This window comes from Salmo trutta, chromosome 22 (assembly GCF_901001165.1).
Source record: "Salmo trutta chromosome 22, fSalTru1.1, whole genome shotgun sequence".
Lineage (NCBI taxonomy): Eukaryota > Metazoa > Chordata > Actinopteri > Salmoniformes > Salmonidae > Salmo > Salmo trutta.
In genome coordinates, this window is record NC_042978.1 from 19428763 (window position 1) to 19452344 (window position 23582).

Genomic DNA, 23582 nt, shown 5'->3' on the forward strand with positions numbered 1-23582 from the left:
AATTAAGTCACACATCTGGTGTCAATTACCCAGCCTGCCTTGTTTCCCACATTTAAACACCTGATCGGTTATTTTGTAAAACATGCCTTCAGCACAAGACAGTACTAGCAGATGTTTCTGAACCAGGCTATATGACTCTAAGCTTACACAGTTGGTGCGTGGGTGGGGTTGCTATAGTGTGAGGGCTATGTTTTACAACACATCCAATAACATGGACTAGGATTTGGTTTCTGGACAGGCTCATGGTGACCACACGTGGCGGGGTTGAAGAGATGGGGGGCGATTGGGGGTGGGTGTGTGTGTTGAACTCTGACCTGCCTGCCGGGCAGAGAAGGAGAACACCATGATGTCATCGAAGGCCCAGCTGTAGTCAGGGTGAGGGGGGTAGAAGGCCAGCTCCCTGCTGGCGCCACGCCTCAGGTCCAGCAGGAAGGTAGAATGCACCATGGGTACAGCGAAGCAACCCAGACGCTTCCACTCCCTGATTGGCTGGTAGTCAGGGGTACGTTTGTAGTAACCCTGGGGGAGAGATGGAGAGAAATGGAGAGGGAGAAAGATGAAGATAGAAGGAGACAGAGAGAGAATTTACAATGTGAAGGGCTTAGGGGTACAGAGTGCTATGAGGTCCCAAATGGTAATTGGAATGACTTTAATTGCCAAGGTGAAGAGGTGACAAAGAGAGTAATGATGGGGTCTCTATTAGGCTGTTTACCTGTGGGGTGATGCCACACCAGAAGTTAGAGTAGAGAGAGCGTGACTCTAGCATGGGAGCTACCAGAGTCAGGTTCTCAGCCATGAGCAGGTTGAGAATCTTTGGGTTGGTCAGCAGGTTATCGCCGTCTGCAAACTAGATACGGAGAGAGACAGAGCAGGATACCGCATAAACACACAGAATGTAATCTAACAAATATCTAGTATTGCAGGTATACAGTCTCATGAAACCATAGACAGAAAGCAGGTATCATCATTCACATACAATAATAACTAATGTTACACTGAAATGTAACACATGTAATCTGGAGACACCTGAAACCCCACCTCTTTAAGGAATACCTGGGATAGGATAAAGTAATCCTTCTAACCCTCCCCCCCACCCCCCCCCCCCCCCCCAAAAAAGATATAGATGTACTATTATAAAGTGGTTGTTCCACTGGATATCATAAGGTGATTGCACCAATTTGTAAGTCGCTCTGGATAAGAGCGTCTGCTAAATGACGTAAATGTAATCTCATAGGTATATTATGAACTGAGTCTCACCAGTATATAATCTGCCCAGCGTTCCCGTGCTGCCTTAAGAGCAGCCTGCCTCAGTTTCATCACATGGTTGAAGCGGGACGGAGGCCAGTGCTTGGGCCCCCACTCATCAGTATATGACCTGAGGGCAGGACAAAGAGCTTCACTTTCAGTGTCTCATATTCACCATGCACTGATGAGCAGTAAACTTCCAAGATGTAGAAAATTAAAGAATGTGAACCAGACTAGATGGTGTGGTGAGATGCCCTGAGTGTGGGGAGGGGAGGTTGGCTGGGAGGTGGTAAAGTAGACTTACTTGGGCTCCTCCATAGGTCTCCACTCCACATAGTGGTACTGGTCCTGAGCCTGCTTCAGCCACTCCCTCAGCATGGCTGTGCTGTTGTCCACACTGTGGTCTGTCGCTGCCCTGAGACACAACATATTATGGGACACTATATTAACACAACGTAATGCACAAACAAGGTAATGAAGTACGATCTCACTGTCGCCCTTTCCTGCAGTCAAATGACGAAATCACCCTCTAGTGGCCTCATAGGTGGAGCGTTATTCATATTTTTCATTATTTCCAAAAAACTGCAGAAAATGTGGTGTTTCTATGTCAAACGGTTTTGTTATATTTCAGGCTTGTGTAATATAAAGTGTAATATTGTGATGCAAACTCGAAATTGAATACATTTAAACTCTATATCTGACATGATACAGGTGTCTTATTTTTTTATGCTTAGAACCATGTGTGTGAGGTGTACACGTTTGTTTGAAAGTAGATTTGTTTAAGACTACCGAGAAACACTTTGACCCTGATTTAGCCCACTCCAGTATTAAAAAAACCATGATGAGAGTGTCTACATAATACATCAAGGTAATGTGTCGACATGATACAGCAACATAGCTGATATACTGTGTGTAGGATCAGAACACACGCACACACACAGTGTCCTGTGTAAATCAGGTCTGGCAGACAGTTTGGAAAGCTATAAGGTGGAAAGGCTGTAAGCACAAACCACAGAGAGTAAAAAGAGCAACAAACAAACAGGCCAGAGTGTACAGTACAGTACTGCAGCTGGAACACCTCTACCCTCCTTACTGCCACTGCTGCCACTGTCTGCACACCGTTTGCCTGTCCTTACACACACCTACCCCAACTCTGTCACACACTCACCCTCTCTTTCTCACCCATGCTATCACACTATCACTTCTACAGAGTTGTGGCCTCACAGTAATAGCCTATGACCTTGAGAGGGTATCTATAGTTCAACTTCAACATAATCAAGTAAGTCTAACCTGCTTCCCTCTCTCTCTGCACCTAATACATTATGTGCTTAATGGAGGAAAGGTCAATAGAGAGAGAGCGAGGCCAGCAGTGCCACTGCTGGCACACACACTCACACACACACACTGGAGTTTTCCACTGCTGGCACACACACACACAAACACACACACACACACACACACACACACACACACACACACACACACACACACACACACACACACACACACACACACACACACACACACACACACACTGGAGTTTTCCACTGCTGGCTGTAATATTCCCGGCCATAACCTCTCCAGACAAACTCTCACCCTACTATGCTGGAGTGCAGACAGACCAGAGATAGCAGTGTACACATTTTACAAAACCACTGCTAACACTGTCCACCGTGAGATAACACTGTGGAGAGAATTCATTACACACACCCAGTTCAGAGATAACAATATTGACATCTGTGACACACACACACAGAGAGAGAGAGAGAGAGAGAGAGAGAGAGAGAGAGAGAGAGAGAGAGAGAGAGAGAGAGAGAGAGAGAGAGTGAGAGAGAGAGAGAGAGAGATCTCTCAGCAGACAGTTGTGACTTCGTATTAACAGCTAGACACTAACAGATTTCCAGACAGACAGCGCCAGTCCAGCTGGAGGGAGAACGTGGGCCTGAAGGACCACAGGGGCAATCATGGGGTTAATGACAGCCCTTTCACAATGTGTGTCCCAGTGTGTGTGTTCGTTCATGTTTGAGCCTGTGTAAGGAGGTATACAGAAAGGCACACATCGGTCTATATAAGGTCCCACAGTTGACAGTGCATGTCAGAGCAAAAACCAAGCCATGAGGTCGAAGGAATTGTCCGTAGAGCTCTGAGACAGGATTGTGTGTGTTTTTGCGTTGTCATTATGGGGCATTGTGTGTAGATTGATGAGGGGAAAAAATGATTTAATACATTTTAGAATAAGGATGTAACGTAACAAAGTGTCGAAAAACTCAATGGGTCTGAATACTTTCCAAAGGCACTGTACATGTTGTATGGTAATGTCAGCAGTGGTTTGTGTGTGTGTGTGTGTGTGTGTGTGTGTGTGTGTGTGTGTGTTGCAGAGACATGGGAAGAGAGGTTTAATGAAATTAGCGAGTGGGTGTGTTTGCACATGAATGGGTATGTGGGCGTAAGCTGTTAAGGTAAAAACACCTGACTTGGAGGTAATGAATGCATGTGCATGTGCACTGTCTTTTACATGTTTTTTCAACCACAAAATTGCTGCAGGAAATACATATGTTGGTACATGACTTTTTCAAATGAAAGACATAGCTCTGGGATTTGAATAGGCGTGGATCTGTGAAAAGGTCCAAAACAGAGGAGCTTGGATATGTTCTGTATATGAGGATGCGTGCATGTGCAGGTGTGTGTGTGTGTGTGTGTGTTCTGCGAGTGCGCATTCTGGAGCATGTGTTTGAATGTCATTACTTTGTTCCCTTGTCGTATTCCTTATACGAGTCAGTGAGGTCACACTGACAAATATGTCAGAAGGATTGTATCTCATACCTTAGGAAAAAGTAAACCTATTTAGTAAATTCCTCACCATGCTCATTAAAACACAAACAAACAGATGACCACACTAAGGTTTGGTTTCCACATTCCCCACTAAAATGTTAACACAATTCTAGGAGGAGCCTATTCAACCATATAGCAGTTGAAGGTTTCTGACTGATCTTCATTCTTCACTAAGCCCCTCTGAGCCTTAACACACAGCTCACAAGAGAGGGGTGGGGGGGGCGTACAGGCAGAGGTTAGGCAGGCACACAGCCTGAGATGTCTATCTTTCTGTGTCTCTTCCTACAGTTTTTTGAGGTGAATCTCCATCATTCCATCTCCTCTCTCTATCATTCCATCTCCTCTCTCCATCTCCTATTCCACACATGCATGTCCTGTTTCCGGGAGGATCTATCCTTTCCAGGCCTCTACAGAGCAGCAGCTTGAGTCCCTGTGTGTCCCCTGTCTCCCAGGCTGCCTGGTCATCCCCACATCCCCCTAACCACACTCACATGCACTGCAGCCAAGCCTGGAAGTCAATGGCAATGATGTGTGAATGGAAAAAATGAATGTGCTTGTGGGATACTGTGTATATCTTAAAGTGTATTTATCAGTGCACATAGTGCCCGTGTCTTAGTGCTTCTGTGAATGTGTGTGTGCTGTACATGTGAGAGAGAGTGTTGAAGTGTCAACTCCTGCTATGTTTTGTAGGTGTTTAACCCTTTACACTAGTGGGAATTGGCCTATATGGATAGGGTTAAATATACATGTTTCTGACAGAAGAAATATGAAAAGCAAATGCAGACACATGGTAGAAATTACAAGAGAACAGTTTGGAGATTATGGGAAAATTATTAGACCGAAGTTGAGAAGAGTTCACCTGACACAAGACTGAATACAAACATTACACTGTTGATTTATATGTGCATTTTACATTTACTGTACTTTTCACCGTATTTGTTGAATGCGAAATATGAAAATACTCTGGATACATTCAGTAACACGATAAGAATATTCCTGGAAAATGTGAGGTAGGTGAAACGTAAGGGGAAAAAATGACAAGGGTTTGAGTGAGAGGACTAACTGGGGACTCCAAGTGGACACAAACCTCTCCATTGTGTGCACAGCTCCTAAGTCATTTCACTGCATTTTTATGACTCAAAGAAGAGTCTTCAACAAGCACACTTGTAGTTGTTTTGAACACAACACTATCCCCATCACACAATTATGGTTGTTGTTTACGCAATCCAAAAACGGCCATTTTAAATCTCAGTCTGGGTCAGGTGAGCATAATTTCAAAGCTTGTTCTATTGCCAACATGACTAGCTATGTTTTAAATATGATCTTACAGTGTTAGGCTTTCACAGGGCAATTCAAAGAAGCAGATCGTAATTTTGATGCGCATAGAAAGGAGTCATGAGTTCATCCAGGTGCGTGTTCCATGGCGAATGTTCTTCACAACAGATAAACATAGGCTCATTCTGTTCAGAACAACCCAGGGTAGGACTCCATGTCATCACACATATTGATCATAAACGTTGACACTGTATATGAGATGGGTTTTATGATATGGAAATGTGAAGTCCTCTTGACTTAGAGCATTTTCCTCACTCAGACAACAAAACATTTGCAGAAGTTGCCCAATTAGTGGGAGGGATGGGGGCAACTTCTTGTTGCATGAAGTGATCAAGTTCAAAACAGCCGTCAGTCAAAACCCACACAGAGCTGTGAAGCGCAGAGCCATTTATAGCATTTTACTGTACAGCTTCTCAGTGCCCAAATCTGCCATTTTCAACCCATATACAAGTACGAGTGTAAAGGGTTAACAATCCAGGCTTTGAGGGTTTGGACTTAACACTGGTCCCCCCTCCTTCTTTTCACTCATCTCTCACTTTATTCATTCACGCTGCCCTCTTGGAAGTTTCCAGAAACTCTCCATCTCATTATCTTCAGCCCGGAGCACTGCATCTCCGCTCTCTTTATGATATGCATCTGGACAACACATGCTCCTAGGTTTCACCTACACATCCTTCCCCTCTCTTTCTCTCTCTCCATCCCTCTCTCCTTTATCTATGGGTCCCACCTGGACTGGCTATGCCATCATCAGTGAGGAAGGTATGATTAGCTGACAGTGACAGTGATCAATGGGAGGGGTCAGAAGGGTCACACCTGGTCCAAAAACACTCAACAAACACTCCAGTGAAAGTAACAAGGCCTAAAATCCTTCTAATGTATCTGGATTGGACATGCCCTCGTACTGTAACTAGTGTTAACAGATATGCATCACTCTGTCTAAAGTGTGTGTGTGTGTGTGTGTGTGTGTGTGTGTGTGTGTGTGTGTGTGTGTGTGTGTGTGTGTGTGTGTGTGTGTGAGAGTATTAAGTCTGCAGTAGCCGCCCTCCCCTCCCCAGGTTGACGTGGCCGAGGCAATGCATGCTGGCCTGGCAGGGAGGGGGGGGGGGGGGGGGGGGGTTGAGACCTACTAGCCAAATTCCTCAGAACATTCACAGTCGTTATAACGAATGCACTGATATAAATGGACGCAAGTGGCATTTCGTCAACTTGAAAAACAACTTCATATTGGAGTTGTGGCTGTTTACAAGTGTATCTGCTATCTAATAGACTAGAATGGTCTGGCCTCTTCCCGCCATCTTTGAGGACATGTATTTCCATTGTTAAAGTGGTCACTCGACTATATTGTCAATATAATAGATCATCTTTGGAGTTAGTAAAGCACTGCAGCAGGCCTGAGACAGAAAGAACTAGTGATGGGCTATAGATACTTAAACTATTAACTGCAATTCCGGTGATTAGCATCAGGGTTAAGGATAGGTAGCCGCCCTCCCCTCCCCAGGCTGACGTGGCTGAGGCAATGCATGCTGGCCTGGCAGGGAAGGGGGGCTGGGTGAGACCTACTAGCCGAATTCCTCAGAACATTCACAGTCAACACACGGCAGAATGGCCCATGCTCCTCCCCCTTAGAGCCTATACAGCACCTCATCCTCACACACATGACTTATCCATACACACTCTCAGTCAGGCCAAACAAGGTAACTTGCAAATATCATCTGTCAGAAGAATCTCTGTGTTCTTGCCCTCTGGGCTACCCACGCATACTTTTTACACACTTTCATCCATAAATTCACACTGTCGATTTCTACACACATTGAATGCCTTGCTCCCTAACATGCAATTTCTCACACTTAGTCACCCACATGAAATACACAGACAGCTTTGAAATATACACTGAGTGTACAAAATATTAGGAACACCTTCCTAATATTGAGTTGCACCCTCCCCTTTTGCCCCCTGAACAGCCTCAATTCATCAGGGCATGGACTATACAAAGATTCAAAAGCGTTCCACAGGGATGCTGGCCCATGTTGACTCCAATGCTTCCCACAGTTGTGTCAAGTTGGCTGGATGTTCTTAGGGTGGTGGACCATTCTTGATACACAATGGGAACTGTTGAGTGTGAAAAACCCAGCAGCGTTGCAGTTATTGACACAAACCGGTGCACCTGGCACCTACTACCATACCCCATTCAAAGGCACTCTTTTGTCTTGTCCATTCTCCCTCTGAATCCATGTCTCAATTCTCTCAAGGCTTAAAAATCCTTCTTTAACCTGTCTCCTCCCCTTCATATGCACTGATTGAAGTGGATTTAACAGATGACATCAATAAGGGACCATAGCTTTCACCTGGATTCACCTGGTCAGTCTATGTCATGGAAAGAGCAGGTGCTCCTTAATGTCTTGTACACTCAGTGTATTTGTCACTATCACTCTGAAGCATAAACGCTCTCATCCATCTTAATATGCTTTCTGAAAACCCTAACCTCTGGCTCACTGCACATCTAGATGAATAACCTACTCAGTCCTGTCTAGATCATTTCAAACTGATAGTAAATTATACAATCACAATCACTTTGCTTATCAGGGACAATAAGAAAGACAGATCGACTGAGAGAGAGAGAGAGAGACAGAGAGAGAGAGAGAGCAAAGAGGTAGGGGGAGAGAGACGGGAGGGATAGAAGAGGGATGGATAGAGAGTGAGAGAGCATGAACAGCGGTAGTAAAGTGTGTCTCAGTGTTTAAGACAGGATGATGACACACAGACAGGCAGACTGACTGGGCTACAATGGTATGAGCTCCTCTGGCCACTGTCCTGTCATCATTACATCCCTCAAAACACATCTCTCTCTCTCTCTCTCTCAGGTATTTTCTTGTCTTTCTGAAGAGAAATCAAATACTTTGTCTGGATAGCAGTTTATTTCAGCATTGGCCAGATCCATTGTTGCTGGGCTGCTTCCAGAACTATTAGGCAAGAGACAATCACTTCCATGCTAACAGGCCCTTCTAACTGAGCACTCTGCTCTGTTTCAGCTCTCCTTTGGGGATCCACTAACACATGGCCCGGGATGTTCTGAGTACAGCCACAACTCCTGGCAGGGGACATGGAGCTGTTTTCTCTGATGTCAGACATAGGTCTGGGAACAGTCCCATATCCTCTCAGGTTCTATGAGGGAACAACTGGTATTAACACTCCTCAGGTAAGAATGGTGTGTGTAAATCATATCAGGAGTGTGTGTGTTCATATTATGTTGAGTGAGTTAGAAGGTGGTTATGTTATGTTGTGTGAATAATGTAGTTCCTGTGACACTGAGCTACTCCCTAAGCATAAGTCTAGCCCAAGGCGATGGGAAATTTGGTATGGGATTGGTAATGGGAATCAGAAGGAGAGGCAGGGTACTGGCCAGCTGAGTAGAAACAGACACACACACACCACCACATGCAGACCCCAACGGACTGACACTGGGCCAGAGCACTGAGGATAATTAAACACACACTCACATACCAGCCATGTGCCAGTGATATGATCTAATGCACAGAGTGAGAGAGGGAAATCAAATCAAAGAGAGAAAGAGTGAGAGGGAAAAAGAGAGAGAGAGAGATGGGGAGAAGATGATACAGAGAAACCAAGAGAGAAAAAATCTGATATAATCATTTACATTCACAAAAGCCCAAATTGTCTGCTTCAAATTCAACAAAATCTTATCCTGTCTTCTTCCCCCTTTCCTTTCTGTGAAAAAAACACTCCCAAAAATGTCAAAGGATCTCCTGACATGGTCAAAAAGACATAAACCAAGGCCCTCATCCCCAGGCCTGACAGAAGAATTAGAACCATGAGATACCCCTCCAGATCCCACACTGCTATCATCCCTGGCAAAATAATTAAAACCATGAGATACCCCTCCAGATCCCACACTGCTATCATCCCTGACAGAATAATTAAAACCATGAGATACCCCTCCAGATCCCACACTGCTATCATCCCTGGCAGAAGAATTAAAACCATGAGATACCCCTCCAGATCCCACACTGCTATCATCCCTGGCAGAAGAATTAGAACCATGAGATACCCCTCCAGATCCCACACTGCTATCATCCCTGACAGAAGAATTAGAACCATGAGATACCCCTCCAGATCCCACACTGCTATCAGGCCTGAGGTGACACAGTTGCACTCTGAGGTGGATCAAGGTTCTATACTCCCAGCAAGATTCTACACAGCACAATGGAATTCTAGGAGATCCCAGGGATGTGTGTGCTTTGGGGACCTTTAACAGACTGGCAGAATGGGTGTTGTATATGGAGGATGAGGGCTGCAGTAGATATCTCAGATGGGGGGAGTGAGGCCAAAGAGGGTTTTATAAATAAGCATCAACCAGTGGGTCTTGCAAAGGGTATACAGAGATGATCAGTTTACAGAGGAGTATAGAGTGCCCTATAAGAAGCATTGGTGGCAAATATGATGGCCGAATGGTAAAGAACATCTAGCCGCTCGAGAGCACCCTTACCTGTCGATCTATAAATTATGTCTCCGTAATCTAGAATGGGTAGGATGGTCATCTGAATCAGGGTTAGTTTGGCAGCTGGGGTGAAAGAGGAGCGATTACGATAGAGGAAACCAAGTCTAGATTTAACTTTAGCCTATAGCTTTGATATGTGCTGAGAGAAGGACAGTGTACCGTCTAGCCATACTCCCAAGTACTTGTATGAGGTGACGACCTCAAGCTCTAAATCCTCAGAGGTAGTAATAACACCTGTGGGAATAGGGGCATTCTTCTTACCAAACCACATGGCCTTTGTTTTGGAGGTGTTCAGAAAAAGGTTAAGGGTTGAGAAAGCTTTGTTGGATACGAAGAAAGCTTTGTTGTAGAGCATTTAACACAAAATCTGGGGAGGGGCCAGCTGAGTATAAGACTGTATCATCTGCATATAAATGGATGAGAGAGCTTCCTACTGCCTGAGCTATGTTGTTGATGTTTATTGAGAAGAGCGTGGGGCCTAGGATCGGGCCTTGGGGTACTCCCTTGGTGACAGGCAGTGGCTGAGACAGCAGATTTTCTGACTTTATACACTGCACTCTTTGAGAGAGGTAGTTAGCAAATCAGGCCAAAGACCCCTCAGAGACAAGTCAATAAAAATAGCAGCACAACATTGCTTACAATCAAGGGCAATGGTGACATCATTGAGGACCTTTAAGGTTGCAGTGACACATCCATAACCTGAGCGGAAACCAGATTGCATACCAGAGAGATACTATAGACATCAAGAAATCCAGTCAGTTGATTATTGACAAGTTTTCCCAACACTTTTGATAAACAGGGAAAAATAAAAATAGGCCTATAACAGTTAGGATCCGATTGATCTCCCCCTTCAAATAAAGGATGAACCGTGGCTGCTTTCCAAGCAATGGGAACCTCCCCAGAAAGGAGAGACAGGTTAAAAAGATCGGAGATAGGCTTGGCGATGATAGGGGCAGCAACCTTAAAGAAGAAAGGGTCTAAACCATCTGACCCAGATGTTTTTCTGGGTTCAAGTTTAAGGAGTTCTTTTAGCACCTCGGACTCAGTGACTGCCTGCAGGGAGAAACTTTGTAACGGGAAGGGGAAAAAGATGGAGAAGCATTGGGGATAGTCTCATTAGAAGGGGTGGGAGATGAGGAAATGTTGGACGGGCAAGGAGGCATGGCTTAGTCAAATAGGAATCCTGACTTAATGAAGTGGTGATTTAAAGAGCTCAGTCATGTGTTTCTTGTCAGTAACAACCACATCATCAACATTAAGGGACATGGGCAGCTGTGAGGCTGAGGGTTTTATCTCCAGGTCTTTAACTGTTTTCCAGAACTTCTTGGGGTTAGACCCACAGAGAGAGAACTGCTCCATAAAGTAACTAACTTTGGCTATCTGGATAGCGTAAGTGCACTTATTTCTAATTTGCCTGAACGAGAGCCAGTCAGCCTGAGTATGTGTGTGCCGAGCCTTCGCCAAATGCAATTCTTGAGGTAGAGTAACTCTGCAAGATCACGGTCGAACCAGGGGCTGAACCTGTTTTTAATTCTCATTATCTTCATGGGGTCGTGTTTGTTAACAATACCACTGAAAATATCCAAAAATAAGGTCCAAGCGTCTTCGACAGAGGGGATCAAACTGATTCTATCCCATTTTACATAGGCCAGTTCATAAAGGAAGGCTTGCTAATTAAAGTTTTTTAGCAAGCATCTATGACAAATCAGCACAGGTCGTTTCACTGAGCAGTCATTACGAACCCAGGCTGTAAAACAGTGATCATTAAGGTCAATACAGAAAACACCAGACTGATACCTATCAGGATTATTTGTGAGGATAACATCGAGGAGAGTAGCCTTTTCTGGGTGTTTGGAGTCATACATTGTGGGATTGGTAATAATCTGAGAAAGATTTAAGGAGTCCCATTGCTTTAGGACTTGGTCAGGTGGTTTAAGCATGTCCCAGTTTAGGTCACCTAGCAGGACAAATTCAGACTTAATGTAAGGGGGGCAGGAGAGAGCTTAGGGCAGGTAGGATACAGGCCAGTGCTGATGGAGGACGATACACCCAGCAACAGTCAACAAAGAGCTATTTGAAAGTTTAATGCTTAAAACCAGCAAATCAAATTGTTTGGGGACGGACTTGGTGGAGACAACCGAGCACTGAAGGTGATCATTGGTAAAGATTGCCACTCCCCCAACTTTGGAAGATCTGTCTTGCCAAACAAGGTTATAACCAGAAAGTTTAACATCAGTATTCAGAACACTCTTCCTTAACCACGTCTCAATACTGACCAACACATTTGGATTGGAGCTGTGAACCCACACTTTCAATTGATCCATTTTAGGTAATAGGTTTCTAGTGTTCACATGCAGAAAACCCAGGCTTTTACAAGAGCAGAAATCAGTGAAGCAGATATCAGAGCACAAGTCAGAATTGGGGCTTGCAACAGTAGATGGGCCAGGGTGTACATGCACATTTCCAGATATCATCAACAGTAATATAATCAAGGCACGGCATAGTACAGGGAGAGCTCTGCAGTGCTGATTTATGACATCTGAATGTGCATCAGATGGCAACAAGATCATATTGTACAGCAATTTCATCAGGTAACATGAATACAAAGCAAGAGGTGGTTAGAATAGGATGGGAGGCCAAAAGTCTATCTAACCAATAGAGAGTCAGAGTCCCAAGTGTGGTAAAGAAAGTTTGTAGTCAACAAAGTATGCAGGAGTCATGAGGCAAATAGCAAAATGCACAAGAAAAAAATAAAATATATAACGACTTGCGGCTAGCCATTGTAAGTTCAGAGTCCCTCGCCCCAACAGTGCGTGTGTGCTGGAGGTGAGCGAAAGCTCGGGAGTGTGGTGGGGGTACCTGTACCAGAGAGGGGGAGACAGGGCAGACGGTGAACAGATTGCCAGGTGGAATCCAAGCAGCAGTGCAGCATGCAACGGGAGTAGGGAGATTTCTGGAAGAAGATTTCTTGTAGAAAATGCCAGTGAATGGTCTTTGAACAGCGGGAGGGGGCTTCAAAGGCTCCTGCCACTTGTTGGACCCAAAGGCCTCGATACCCTTTACTTCACACCTAAGTGCTAATTGAGCATTAACTAAGCATTCAGTCTCTATAAAGTAAAATATATCATTGTAATGTACTTTTTTTCATTTTTCTTTTTCTTCTTGGCTTTCAAAATAGCATCAGACCAAACACTACTCACTCAGTTCCAGGTTGGATGGTGTCCTCAGGTCTCTGCTGTTTGTTTGCTAGAGCACCCTCCGTATAGCTTGGAAAAGGGAAATCTTGGAAGCAGTAATCTCTCTGGTTAATTTTGGTTGAAAATTAGGTTGTAGGTTTGGAGTTTTGATCTGGAGTGAAGGGTAGCATCCTGCATATGTACCTGCCGAAAAATACAAGTTTATCTAACTCCAAATCTATAATTTTGTAAAAATGTGTAAAAATGTGAGAGCTCACATGCAGCTGTCTCTCTCTCCGAGGGAGGCGTGACATCTGTGCTAACAGCACTATAATACCTAAGGCCTAAGGGCACACATGGTTTAGATGGTACTCTCTTTCATCTGCATGTAGCATTAAAACATGATGTGTGGTTCAGATTTTTTCTTTGTGGTTCAGATTTCTTGGTGTGTGCATTGTGCAGTGGGTTATGTCATATGATACTCTAACATGGGGATACGAGCATAGAAACCACGTGGAATTCTCTGCTATTAGGCTATTTCACATCAATACAGTTCATTCAGGGAACTGTTGTCTTTTCACAGTCCTGACATGATCTATGTCGAAACACATCGACAAACCATCTCTCCCTCCAGTTCACCACCTGGGAAAGCACTTAAACAGCCCACAGACCCAGCTCCAGACTACTGAGTTACTCCTGAACGCTGCCCCAAAGATGAGCTCAGCCTTTCCCTCCAGTCACAACACGTAGTCATGACCTGGTGACCAATCACAGGGCTGAGTTACATTCCATCAACGAATCATTGGCCTGGGTCCAGGCCCGGGTCCAGTTGTTGGCCTGTAACCAGCTCAATGTTGTCCTGGGGGCAGAGGAGGGAGGGGAGGGGGGAGGGTACACTGTTTGAGCATGGATGGAATGTGGGTTCACTTTACTAACCTGCTCAGTGCCCCTGTGTAATTCTCAACACAAGCCTGCCAACCACCCTGCCTCCGCCCCCTGTCTACCTCTTTCCTAATAACCATTCCCTGCATTCTTTCACATTACAGTGTGAGTCTTTCTCACCTCTCTCTCAGTCCTCTCTGTCAGACAGACACCTCCATTTGCTTTTCAGACTACTGAAGCTTTCTGTGGAGAATGTGTTATCCCATCTGTTCTGTGTCTCTATCGTACACACAGACTGCCCTTCCTCCAGCCATGACCCAGTTGAAACTCTCATGTGTCCCTACATACACACATGAACAGCGACAGTCTCCGTGTCGCAGAGGAAGGGCAGGGAGAACTGAAAGGTGAGCAGGGTGCAAGCTCTACCCGTCAGCCCCAACACAAACACACAGCCTTGGGCCTTGCCGCCCAGTAATCAGCCACTAGCACTGGGTCTGTGGCCAGCACACATTTAATCACACAATCAGCTTTAATTTCACGAATCATAATTCTACCATTCTGTTGCTTTCACTGCCTCGCATTATTTAGGTTGTATAACCACATATACAATACATATACTGTATATGTATTGTTGATGGCGCCGACAGACATGAGAGCTCTGCTTCTAGCTCCTAAGCAACTTTGCAGTATTTCGTTTTTTTTGTGAGTTATTTCTTACATTATTAGCACAGAAGGTTTTTTGTGTTATTATATACAGCCGGAAATAACTTTTGGATATCAGAGCGGCGGTAACTCACCAGCATTACGACCAGGAATACGACATCCCCGAAGTGGATCCTTTGTTCATACCCCCCAGGGCAATTGAACTTATCCCATTGGCTGCTCCAAAACACCGACGGCGGAGAAGAGGTATTCCGAGTGGACTTCTAGTCTGACTCAGGAGGTGTGCACACCATCCACCTCTTCTGAGTATATTACTCGCTAATGTTCTGTCTATGGACAATAAAGTAGATGAGCTCAGGGCGAGGATCTCCTTCCAGAAAGACATCAGGGACTGTAACCTACTCTGTTTCACAGAATCATGGCTCTCTCCGGATATACTGTCCCCGTCCATACAGCCAGCTGGGTTCTCAGTACATTGCGCAGACAGGAATAAAGAACTCTCCTGGAAGAAGAAAGGCGGTGGTGTATGTTTCATAAATAACTACTCATGGTGTGATTGTGATAACGTACAGGAACTCAAGTCCTTTTGTTCACCCGACGTAGAATGCCTTACAATCAAATGCCGACCGTATTACCTCCCAAGAGAAATCTCTTCAGTCATAGTCACAGCCGTGTATATTCCCTCTCAAGCTGATACCACAACGGCCCTCAAGGAACTACACTAGACTTTATGCAAATTGTAAACCACATATCCTGAGGCCGCATTTATTGTAGCTGGGGGTTTTAACAAAGCAAATTTAAGGAAAATGCTACTGAAGTTCTAAGTTCTAAAATGCTACTGAAGGGAGGGCGGGAGAGGGCCTTGTAGTTATCCCGAAAGGGGGAGTAGCAGTGGTCGAGTGTTTTTCCAGAGTGAGTACTACAGTCAATGTGTTAACAGGAAGTACCCATGCTAAGGTCTATTCAACGCTGGTCTGACCAATCGGAATCCTTGCATCAAGATTGTTTTTATCATGCAGACTGGGATATGTTCCAGGTAGCCTCTGATAACAACATTGACGTATACACGGACACGGTGACTGAGTTCATCAGGAAGTGTATAGAGGATGTTGCTCCCATGGTGACTATTAAAACCTACCCAAACCAGAAACCATGTATAGATGGCAGCATTCGTGCAAAACTGAAAGTGCGAACCATCGCATTTAACTATGGCAAGGTGACTGGAAATATGGTTGAATTCAAACAGTGTAGTTATTCCCTCCATTAGGCAATGAACAGGCAAAACGTCCGTACAGAGACAAAGTGGAGTCAGAATTCAACAGTACAGACACGAGACGTATGTGGCAGGGTCTACAGACAATCGCGGATTACAAAGGGAAAACCAGCCATGACGTGGACACCGACGTCTTGCTCACGGATAAGTTAAACACCTTCTTTCCACGCTTTGAGGATAACACAGTGCCACCGACGCGGCTCGCTCCCAAGGACTGTGGGCTCTCGTTCTCCGTGGCCGACGTGAGTAAGACATTTAAGCGTGTTAACCCTCGCAAGGCTGCCAGCCCAGACGGCATCCCTAGTCTCGTCCTAAGAGCATGCGCAGACTAGCTGTCTGGAACTAAATGACTATCGCCCCGTAGCACTCATGTCTGTCATCATGAAGTGCTTTGAGAGGCTAGTTAAGGATCATATCACCTCTACCTTACCTGACACTCTAGACCCACTTCAATTTGCTTACCGCCCCAATAGATCCACAGACAATGCAATCGCTATTGCACTGCACACTGCCCTATCCCATCTGGACAAGAGGAATACCAATGTAAGAATGCTGTTCATTGACTATAGCTCAGCCTTCAACACCATAGTACCCTCCAAGCTCATAATTAAGCTCGGGGCCCTGGGTCTGAACACCACCCTGTGCAACTGGGTCCTGGACTTCCCGACGGGCCGCCCCCAGGTGGTTAAGGTAGGAAACAACACCTCCACTTCGCTGATCCTCAACACAGGGGCCCCACAAGGGTGCATGCTCAGCCCCCTCCTGTACTCCCTGTTCACCCATGACTGTGGACACGCACGCCTCCAACTCAATCATCAAGTTTGCAGATGACACAACAGTAGTAGGCCTGATTACCAACAATGACGAGACAGCTTACAGGGAGGAGGTGAGGGCCCTGGCGGAGTGGTGCCAGGAAAATAACCTCTTCAAAACGAAGTGGCTGATCGTGGATTCTCATACTTAAAAAAACTCTTCTTCATGGTACAGTCATTATCAACACTGAATATCTAGGCTGCTCAACCACCCAATAAATGTCTCTTTGCCAAAAACTTCTCATTGGCAGTCAGTATTGAGAGCATGCAGAGATATACTGAGACCTTTACAGTCATTGGTTCAGATTCAGGAGAACAATACAGACAGACAGTAGAATGCAGCGGCAACAGGCACATCCTATAGGCAGGGGTCAGGCAGGGGTCGGGCAGGGGTCAGTAACAGACGGCCCGCAGGCCAAAAACGTAATTCAGCAAAAAATAAGTTGAATTTAGGAAATCTGCTCCCAAATTTTAAAACACCAGGGTAGATATTTGTGTGTTTGTGTGTGTGTGCTGGGAAGTGTTCTCAATGAGAAACAGACAGAAATAAAGCTGCAAACAAAAGCAAGCCTTGAAAGGATGAGTGGAAAACAAAAGACAAAAGCATCCCACTGGCGATGACTCCAATTCTGGGAGAAACAGAGAAAACGCATTAAACTATCAAGTCCCTCTTAAAAGTTTCCATGTGCAACAAAATAGGTATGTGATGGGCATTCTCCACATGCTTGTGCACTGACTTTCTTTGTCCCTGTAGACTAGTCATCCAGACCTTTCGTCTCTCCCGTGATTCTCTCCACAGCACTTTACGCATCACTTCCTCAGTGCGTTGAGCACCCACCTTTTGTGCCGCTGTCAGAGCCACTCAGTGTCTACTCTCTCCCCATCTCCAATCACTTGATTAAGTTGTACATCAAAATATCTTGCTTGGAGCGTGCTAGATAAAACAACATATTTATTGAATACCTCAGTAGTCTATTTATTATACTTCTTAAAGCACAATGAATGACTTTATAAGAGGATTACTCATGGGCTGGTGTCATCAACTGTAAAAGTTAGTGGCACCAGTGACACTAGAGGAAAACGTTAGTCTGGAGCCCTGTAATAGTAGTTAACACTTAAGGCGTCCACATGCTTCTCATCTGAAACAGTCCGGAACAGTTTGTGCATATATTATGATGTCATTTTGTGAGGTTGTTGCTAGTTTTAGGCAACTAAGATCTCCTCTGCAAAAATGTCTAAATTAATGACAGATTTCTTGAGTTATCTTACACTGAACAAAAATTTAAACGCAACATGCAACAATTTCAAAGATGTTACTGAGTTACAGTTCACATAAGGAAATCAGTCAATGAAATAAAATCATTAGGCCCTAATCTATGGATTTCACATGACTGTTGGTCACAGATACTGTCCCTTAAAAAAGGTAGTGGTGTGGATCAGAAAACTAGTCAGTATCTGGTGTGACCACCATTTGCCTCATACAGCGTGACACAGAGTGTAGAGATGATCAGGCTGATGATTGTGGCCTGTGGAATGTTGTCCCACTCCTCTTCAATGGCTGTGCGAAGTTGCTGGATATTGGCGGGAACTGGAACACGTTGTCGTACTCGTCGATCCAGAGCATCACAAACATGCTCAATGGGTGACATGTCTGGTCAGTGTGCAGGCCATGGAAGAACTACGACATTTTCATCTTCCAGGAATTCTATACAGATCCTTGGGACATGGGGCCATGCACTATCATGCTGAAACATAAGGTGATGGCGGCGGATGAATGGCACAACAATGGGCCTCAGGATCTCATCATGGGATCTCTGTGCATTCAAATTGCCATCTATAAAATGCAATTGTGTTCATTGTCCTTAGCTTATGCCTGCCCATACCATAACCCCACAGCCACCATGGGGCACTCTGTTCACAACGTTGACATCAGCAAATCACTCGACCACACGACACCATACACAACGCCATACACACTGTCTGCCATCTGCCCAGTACAGTTGAAACCGGGATTCATCCGTGAAGAACAGACTTCTCTAGCATGCCAGTGGCCATTGAAGGTGAACATTTGTACACTGAAGTCGGCTACGACGCCGAACTGCAGTCAGGTCAAGATCCTGGTGAGGACGACAAGCACGCAGATGAGCTTCCCTGAGACGGTTTCGGACAGGTTGTGACGAAATTCTTTGGTTGTGCGAACCCAGTTTCATCAGCTTTCTGGGTGGTGGTCTCAGACAATTCCACAGGTGAAGAAGCCAGATGTGGAGCTCCTGGGCTGGTGTGGTTACAGATGGTCTGCGGTTGTGAGGCTGGTTGGACGTACTGCCAAATTCTCTAAAACAACGTTGGAGGCGGTTTATGGTAGAGAAATTAACATTCAATTCTCTGGAAAAAGCTTTGGTGGACGTTCCTGCAGTCAGCATGCCAGTTGTACGCTCCCTCAAAACTTGAGATATCTGTGGCATTGGGTTGGGTTAAGTCAAAACTGTAACTCGGCCACTCAAGACCACTCACTGTCTTCTTGGTAAGCAACTTCAGCGTAGATTTGGCCTTGTGTTTTAGGTTATTGTCCTGCTGAAAGGTAAAATCATTTCCCAGTGTCTGGTGGAAAGCAGACTGAACCAGGTTTTACTCTAGGATTTTGCCTATGCTTAGCTCCATTCCGTTTATTTTTTATCCTGAAAAACTCCCCAGTCCTTAACGATTACAAGAATACCCTAACATGATGCAGCCACTACTATGCTTAAAAATATGGAGAGTGGTACTCAGTAATGTGTTGTATTGGATTTGCCCCAAACATTACACGTTGTATTCAGAACAAAAAGTGAATTGCTTTGCCACATTTTTTTGCAGTATTACTTTAGTGCCTTATTGCAAAACAGTGTTTTGTCTGTACAGGCTTCCTTATTTTCACTTTGTCAATTAGGTTAGGATTGTGGAGTAACTACAATATTGTTGATCCATCCTCAGTTTTCTCCTATCACAGCCATTAAAGTATGTAACTGTTTTAATATCACCATTGGCCTCATTGTAAAATCCCTGAGCGGTTTCATCCTCTCTTGCAACTGAGTTAGGAAGGATGCCTGTATCTTTGTAGTGACTGGGTGTATTGATACAGCATCCAAAGTGTAATTAATAACTTCACCATGCTCAAAGGGATATATTAAATGTCTGTTTTTTATTTTTATTTTTACCCATCTACCAATAGGTGCCCTTCTTTGTGAGGCATAAGAAAACCTCCCTGGTCTTTGTGGTTGAATCTGTGCTTGAAATTCACTGAGGGACCTTACAGATAATTGTATGTGTGGGGTACAGAGATGAGGTAGTCATTCAAAAATGATGTTTAACACTATTATTGCACACAGAGTGATGCAACTTATTATGTGACTTGTGAAGCACATTTTTACTCCTGAACTTATTTAGGATTGCCATAACAAAGGGGTTGAATACTTATTGACTCCAGACATTTCAGCTTTTAATTTTTTATTAATTTACCAACATATCAAAAAACATTATTCCACTTTGACCTTATGGGGTTCTGTGTGTAGGCCAGTGACAAAAAAAGCTCAATTTAAACCATTTAAATTCAGGCTGTAGCACAAAATGTTTTGGAAAAAGTTAAGGGGCTTGAATACTTTCTGAAGGCACTGTAGCCCAAAGGCGTCTGCATGCCTCCCAGCCGAAACAGTCGGGAAGAGTTTGTGCATATATTATGATGACATTTTGTGACATTTTTGTTCGTTTTGGACTTCGGTAAGTTTTTTTTTGGTTGTTCGGGCACATTACATTTTTTCTTGAGGCAAGCCGAAGTCAGTAGCTGAAGTCTACGCCCATTCGTCAGTGATTGGTCAACAATATAGATTCTTCAGTAAAGTCTTTGTTGTCCTTCAATGAGAGACATTTCTTTATTTCGAAATAGTGCCCCAAACATCTTAGTTAGATCTAAAATAGCGCAACTAAGATCTCCTCTGCAAAAACATCAAAATTAATGACAGATTTATTGAGTTGTCTTAGATTAATTCTGATTATTTAGAGGAAGTGTATACTGGCTACAGCATCTCAAAATGGACAAACAGTACTATTGTCGCTTTTTTCTCATTTTTCAAGCAAATGTCTTTTAAGGGAGTATACGAACACATTCGTTTAGTTCACTTAGCCGACTTTGGCTAGCCGCCAGCAGAACTGAAGCATGCTGAAACCTTAAAAGACAGCTTGGATTTTATAATGTTTAAGGCTTAAGCAGACAGGCAGACAGAAAACAAGAAGATGCACAGTGACAGCAGAGAAAATTCAGAGACAAATAAACAGCACAAAAGGTGTGGATAAAATGCCAGAGCCGAATTGTTATCCAAGTCCACCCCTGTGTAACTGCCTATTGAGAATTGATGATGGAGACTTTTGGCGATAGGGGCCCCCATCCCCCCATACCTGGCTGCTGTTTTAAGCCCCCTGATTTCTGCAGTGTGTGCATAATAATAAAAAACACCGTCAACAACATGCTCTGCCCATTCATCTACTCCTAACATGCAATTAGGAACCCAGCAGACACGCGTGGAGAGGGCATTGTAAAACGCAGCACCTGGTCTCGTTCACGCTGACAGCAGCGTATCTGTTCTTTACATGGACAGGACAGGAGGTTCTCATTATAATACCGACACCATACCGACAACAATAAGCTCTATGTTACTTATATGTGTGTACCTTTTCCCATAGTAATGTGCAAAGCAAGAATTGTCGCGGGCGTGCCCCAACTGGCGGCCCTCAGCCGGTGGGTGGTTTTATTTGCCTCCCCAAGTTTTCTGAGCAAATCTTGTTTTAAAAAAAACACACACACACACATACACTATATATATATATATATATATATATATATTATTGGACATAAAATACTGTAAACAAATGGACATGAAATACTGTAAAAAAAAAAAAACACCAGGAAATCATCTCCATTTAATTTTAATTTTGGAAATCTGTTCCCAAGTATTCCCACGCATAATAGAGAGACACCTGATCGTATACAAATGTAAGCAAGGTTTGAAATGATTATGTTTTTGTGAAATATTTGCAGTCTAGAAATTATTTGTAATTATGTTCCGACCCCCGACCATCCGCTCAAGAAAAATGGTCCCGCGGATGAATCTAGTTGATGATCCCTGCTGTAGGCTATTGGAGACGATTTGACCGGAATAAAGATGTTAAAAAGTTAGTTGCGTTTCTCACCAGATAGCTATCCGCTCCTTCGGGTAGTCTAGCCTGTCGATGCAGCCCAGGTAGTGCGGCAGGCTGTGCGCTGCGTTGCGAGCCAGAATGGCGATCATGACTTTTGGCATCAGCAGTGACGATTCGGGTCGGACCGGGTCCTGCACCAGAGTCACCAAGTCCGACATGCCACCCGGCATGAGGGCGACAAGCATCGCGCAGAGCAGTCCGATTCCCACGGCTCTAACCGCCGGCATCATTCCCAGATAACACCGTTATCCCAACATGAGTTCTGCCGCGACTGAATATGAGAGTGGGCGATTGTGGGAGGGAGCGAAGAAGGTAGGAAGGGAAGGGAAGGGGATGGAGTGTGTGGACGATGGAAAGCACAGGAGGTTGGTGGCACCTTAATTAGGGAGGACACGCTCGTGGTAATGGCTGGAGCGGAATCAGTGGAATGGTTTCAAATACATCAAACACACGGTTTCCAAGTGTTTAATGCCATTCCATTTGCTCCGTTCCAGCCATTATTATGAGCTGTCCTCCCCTCAGCAGCCTCCACTGGAGAGAGAGGGGTCTGTCTATCTCCTGTCTACCTCCTCCCAGTCGGCTGCTCCCCAAAACGTTCATATACCTCTCCTACAGCTTTCCCGCTTTCTCTTGGAGACTAGGCTACATAGGCAGGACAGGGGCTGATAAAACATAATGGGGATTCTAACAGGTGCAACAGCACAGAGAGAAGAGGTGGCTCCAAACACGGCCAATAACATTATTTCAGTAAGTAAATAATACATTTTCTTACTCAAATCCAGCAGCTTGAAGCTTTCTGTGCTATAAAACTGATAGCCTAGACACAATAAGCTATTATCATTAAATAATGTTGGGTGAAAGAAGAACGGAAATTGTACCTGCCAGGTATACCTGGCTTATGAAGTGCAAAGATGGTTGTATATTTCACAATACTGTGTTTGCCAGTTCAAGTCTATGTATGCACAATGCATAAACTGTATGCTGTTCTGAGGGAAATATGTGTATAAATGTGTAACTACTCTTGTGTGGTTGTAATGTCAGATCATTGTAACAACATGTGGTTTGACTGCTTGTGCATGGCTGTCACCGTGGTAAAGTTGGTTTGATTTTCGGGATTTGCCAGACATTCGTACCTTCAAACTTCAATAGCTCACGAACGATTTTAGCTACATACCTCAGGTTAGGCTCTCTATGAAGGAAAAGAAGTGTAAAATATTGAACAGGTGTTATTTTCCAGATTCCGATCCGAGTTTCATAATCACACGGCAACGGTGTAGTAAGCCTCGCTCACCGTCAATGCAACTATTTTGGGACCTTCAAAGTGCTTGATCACAATATTCAAACGTCAATTGCTCTTCAACCATGTGACTTAGCAACCTCATTTTAATTGTTATTTCTTACATAGAGCGGCATATTGCACAACCTTTCATTTCCTCATAAAAGTATTCCAACATTTAAAAATATATATTTATAAAAAATTCAATAGCTCCTTGACCATGTGACTTAGACACCTCAAACCAACGTTGGAATGTTCACTGGGTAGGGACATACATCACACGGCCTTTATAAAAAAAAAAAAGTGATACCTTCATTTATTTGTTAATTTTTTTACTTCACAT

The 23582-nt window shown here is 44.3% G+C and overlaps 1 protein-coding gene across 1 annotated transcript in view; it reads right to left on the minus strand.

The window, feature by feature from the left end:
- colgalt2b (collagen beta(1-O)galactosyltransferase 2b) overlaps positions 1-22247 on the minus strand; it is a 38431-nt gene extending 16184 nt beyond the window's left edge. The window contains exons 1-5 of the mRNA XM_029707098.1: positions 21955-22247; positions 1550-1660; positions 1258-1375; positions 713-847; positions 315-519 (exon numbers count right to left, since the gene is read on the minus strand). Of these exons, the coding sequence (XP_029562958.1) occupies positions 315-519; positions 713-847; positions 1258-1375; positions 1550-1660; positions 21955-22193 (808 nt within the window). The 5' untranslated portion in view covers positions 22194-22247. The remainder of the gene's footprint in view (positions 1-314; positions 520-712; positions 848-1257; positions 1376-1549; positions 1661-21954) is intronic.
- Positions 22248-23582: the final 1335 nt, after the last annotated feature.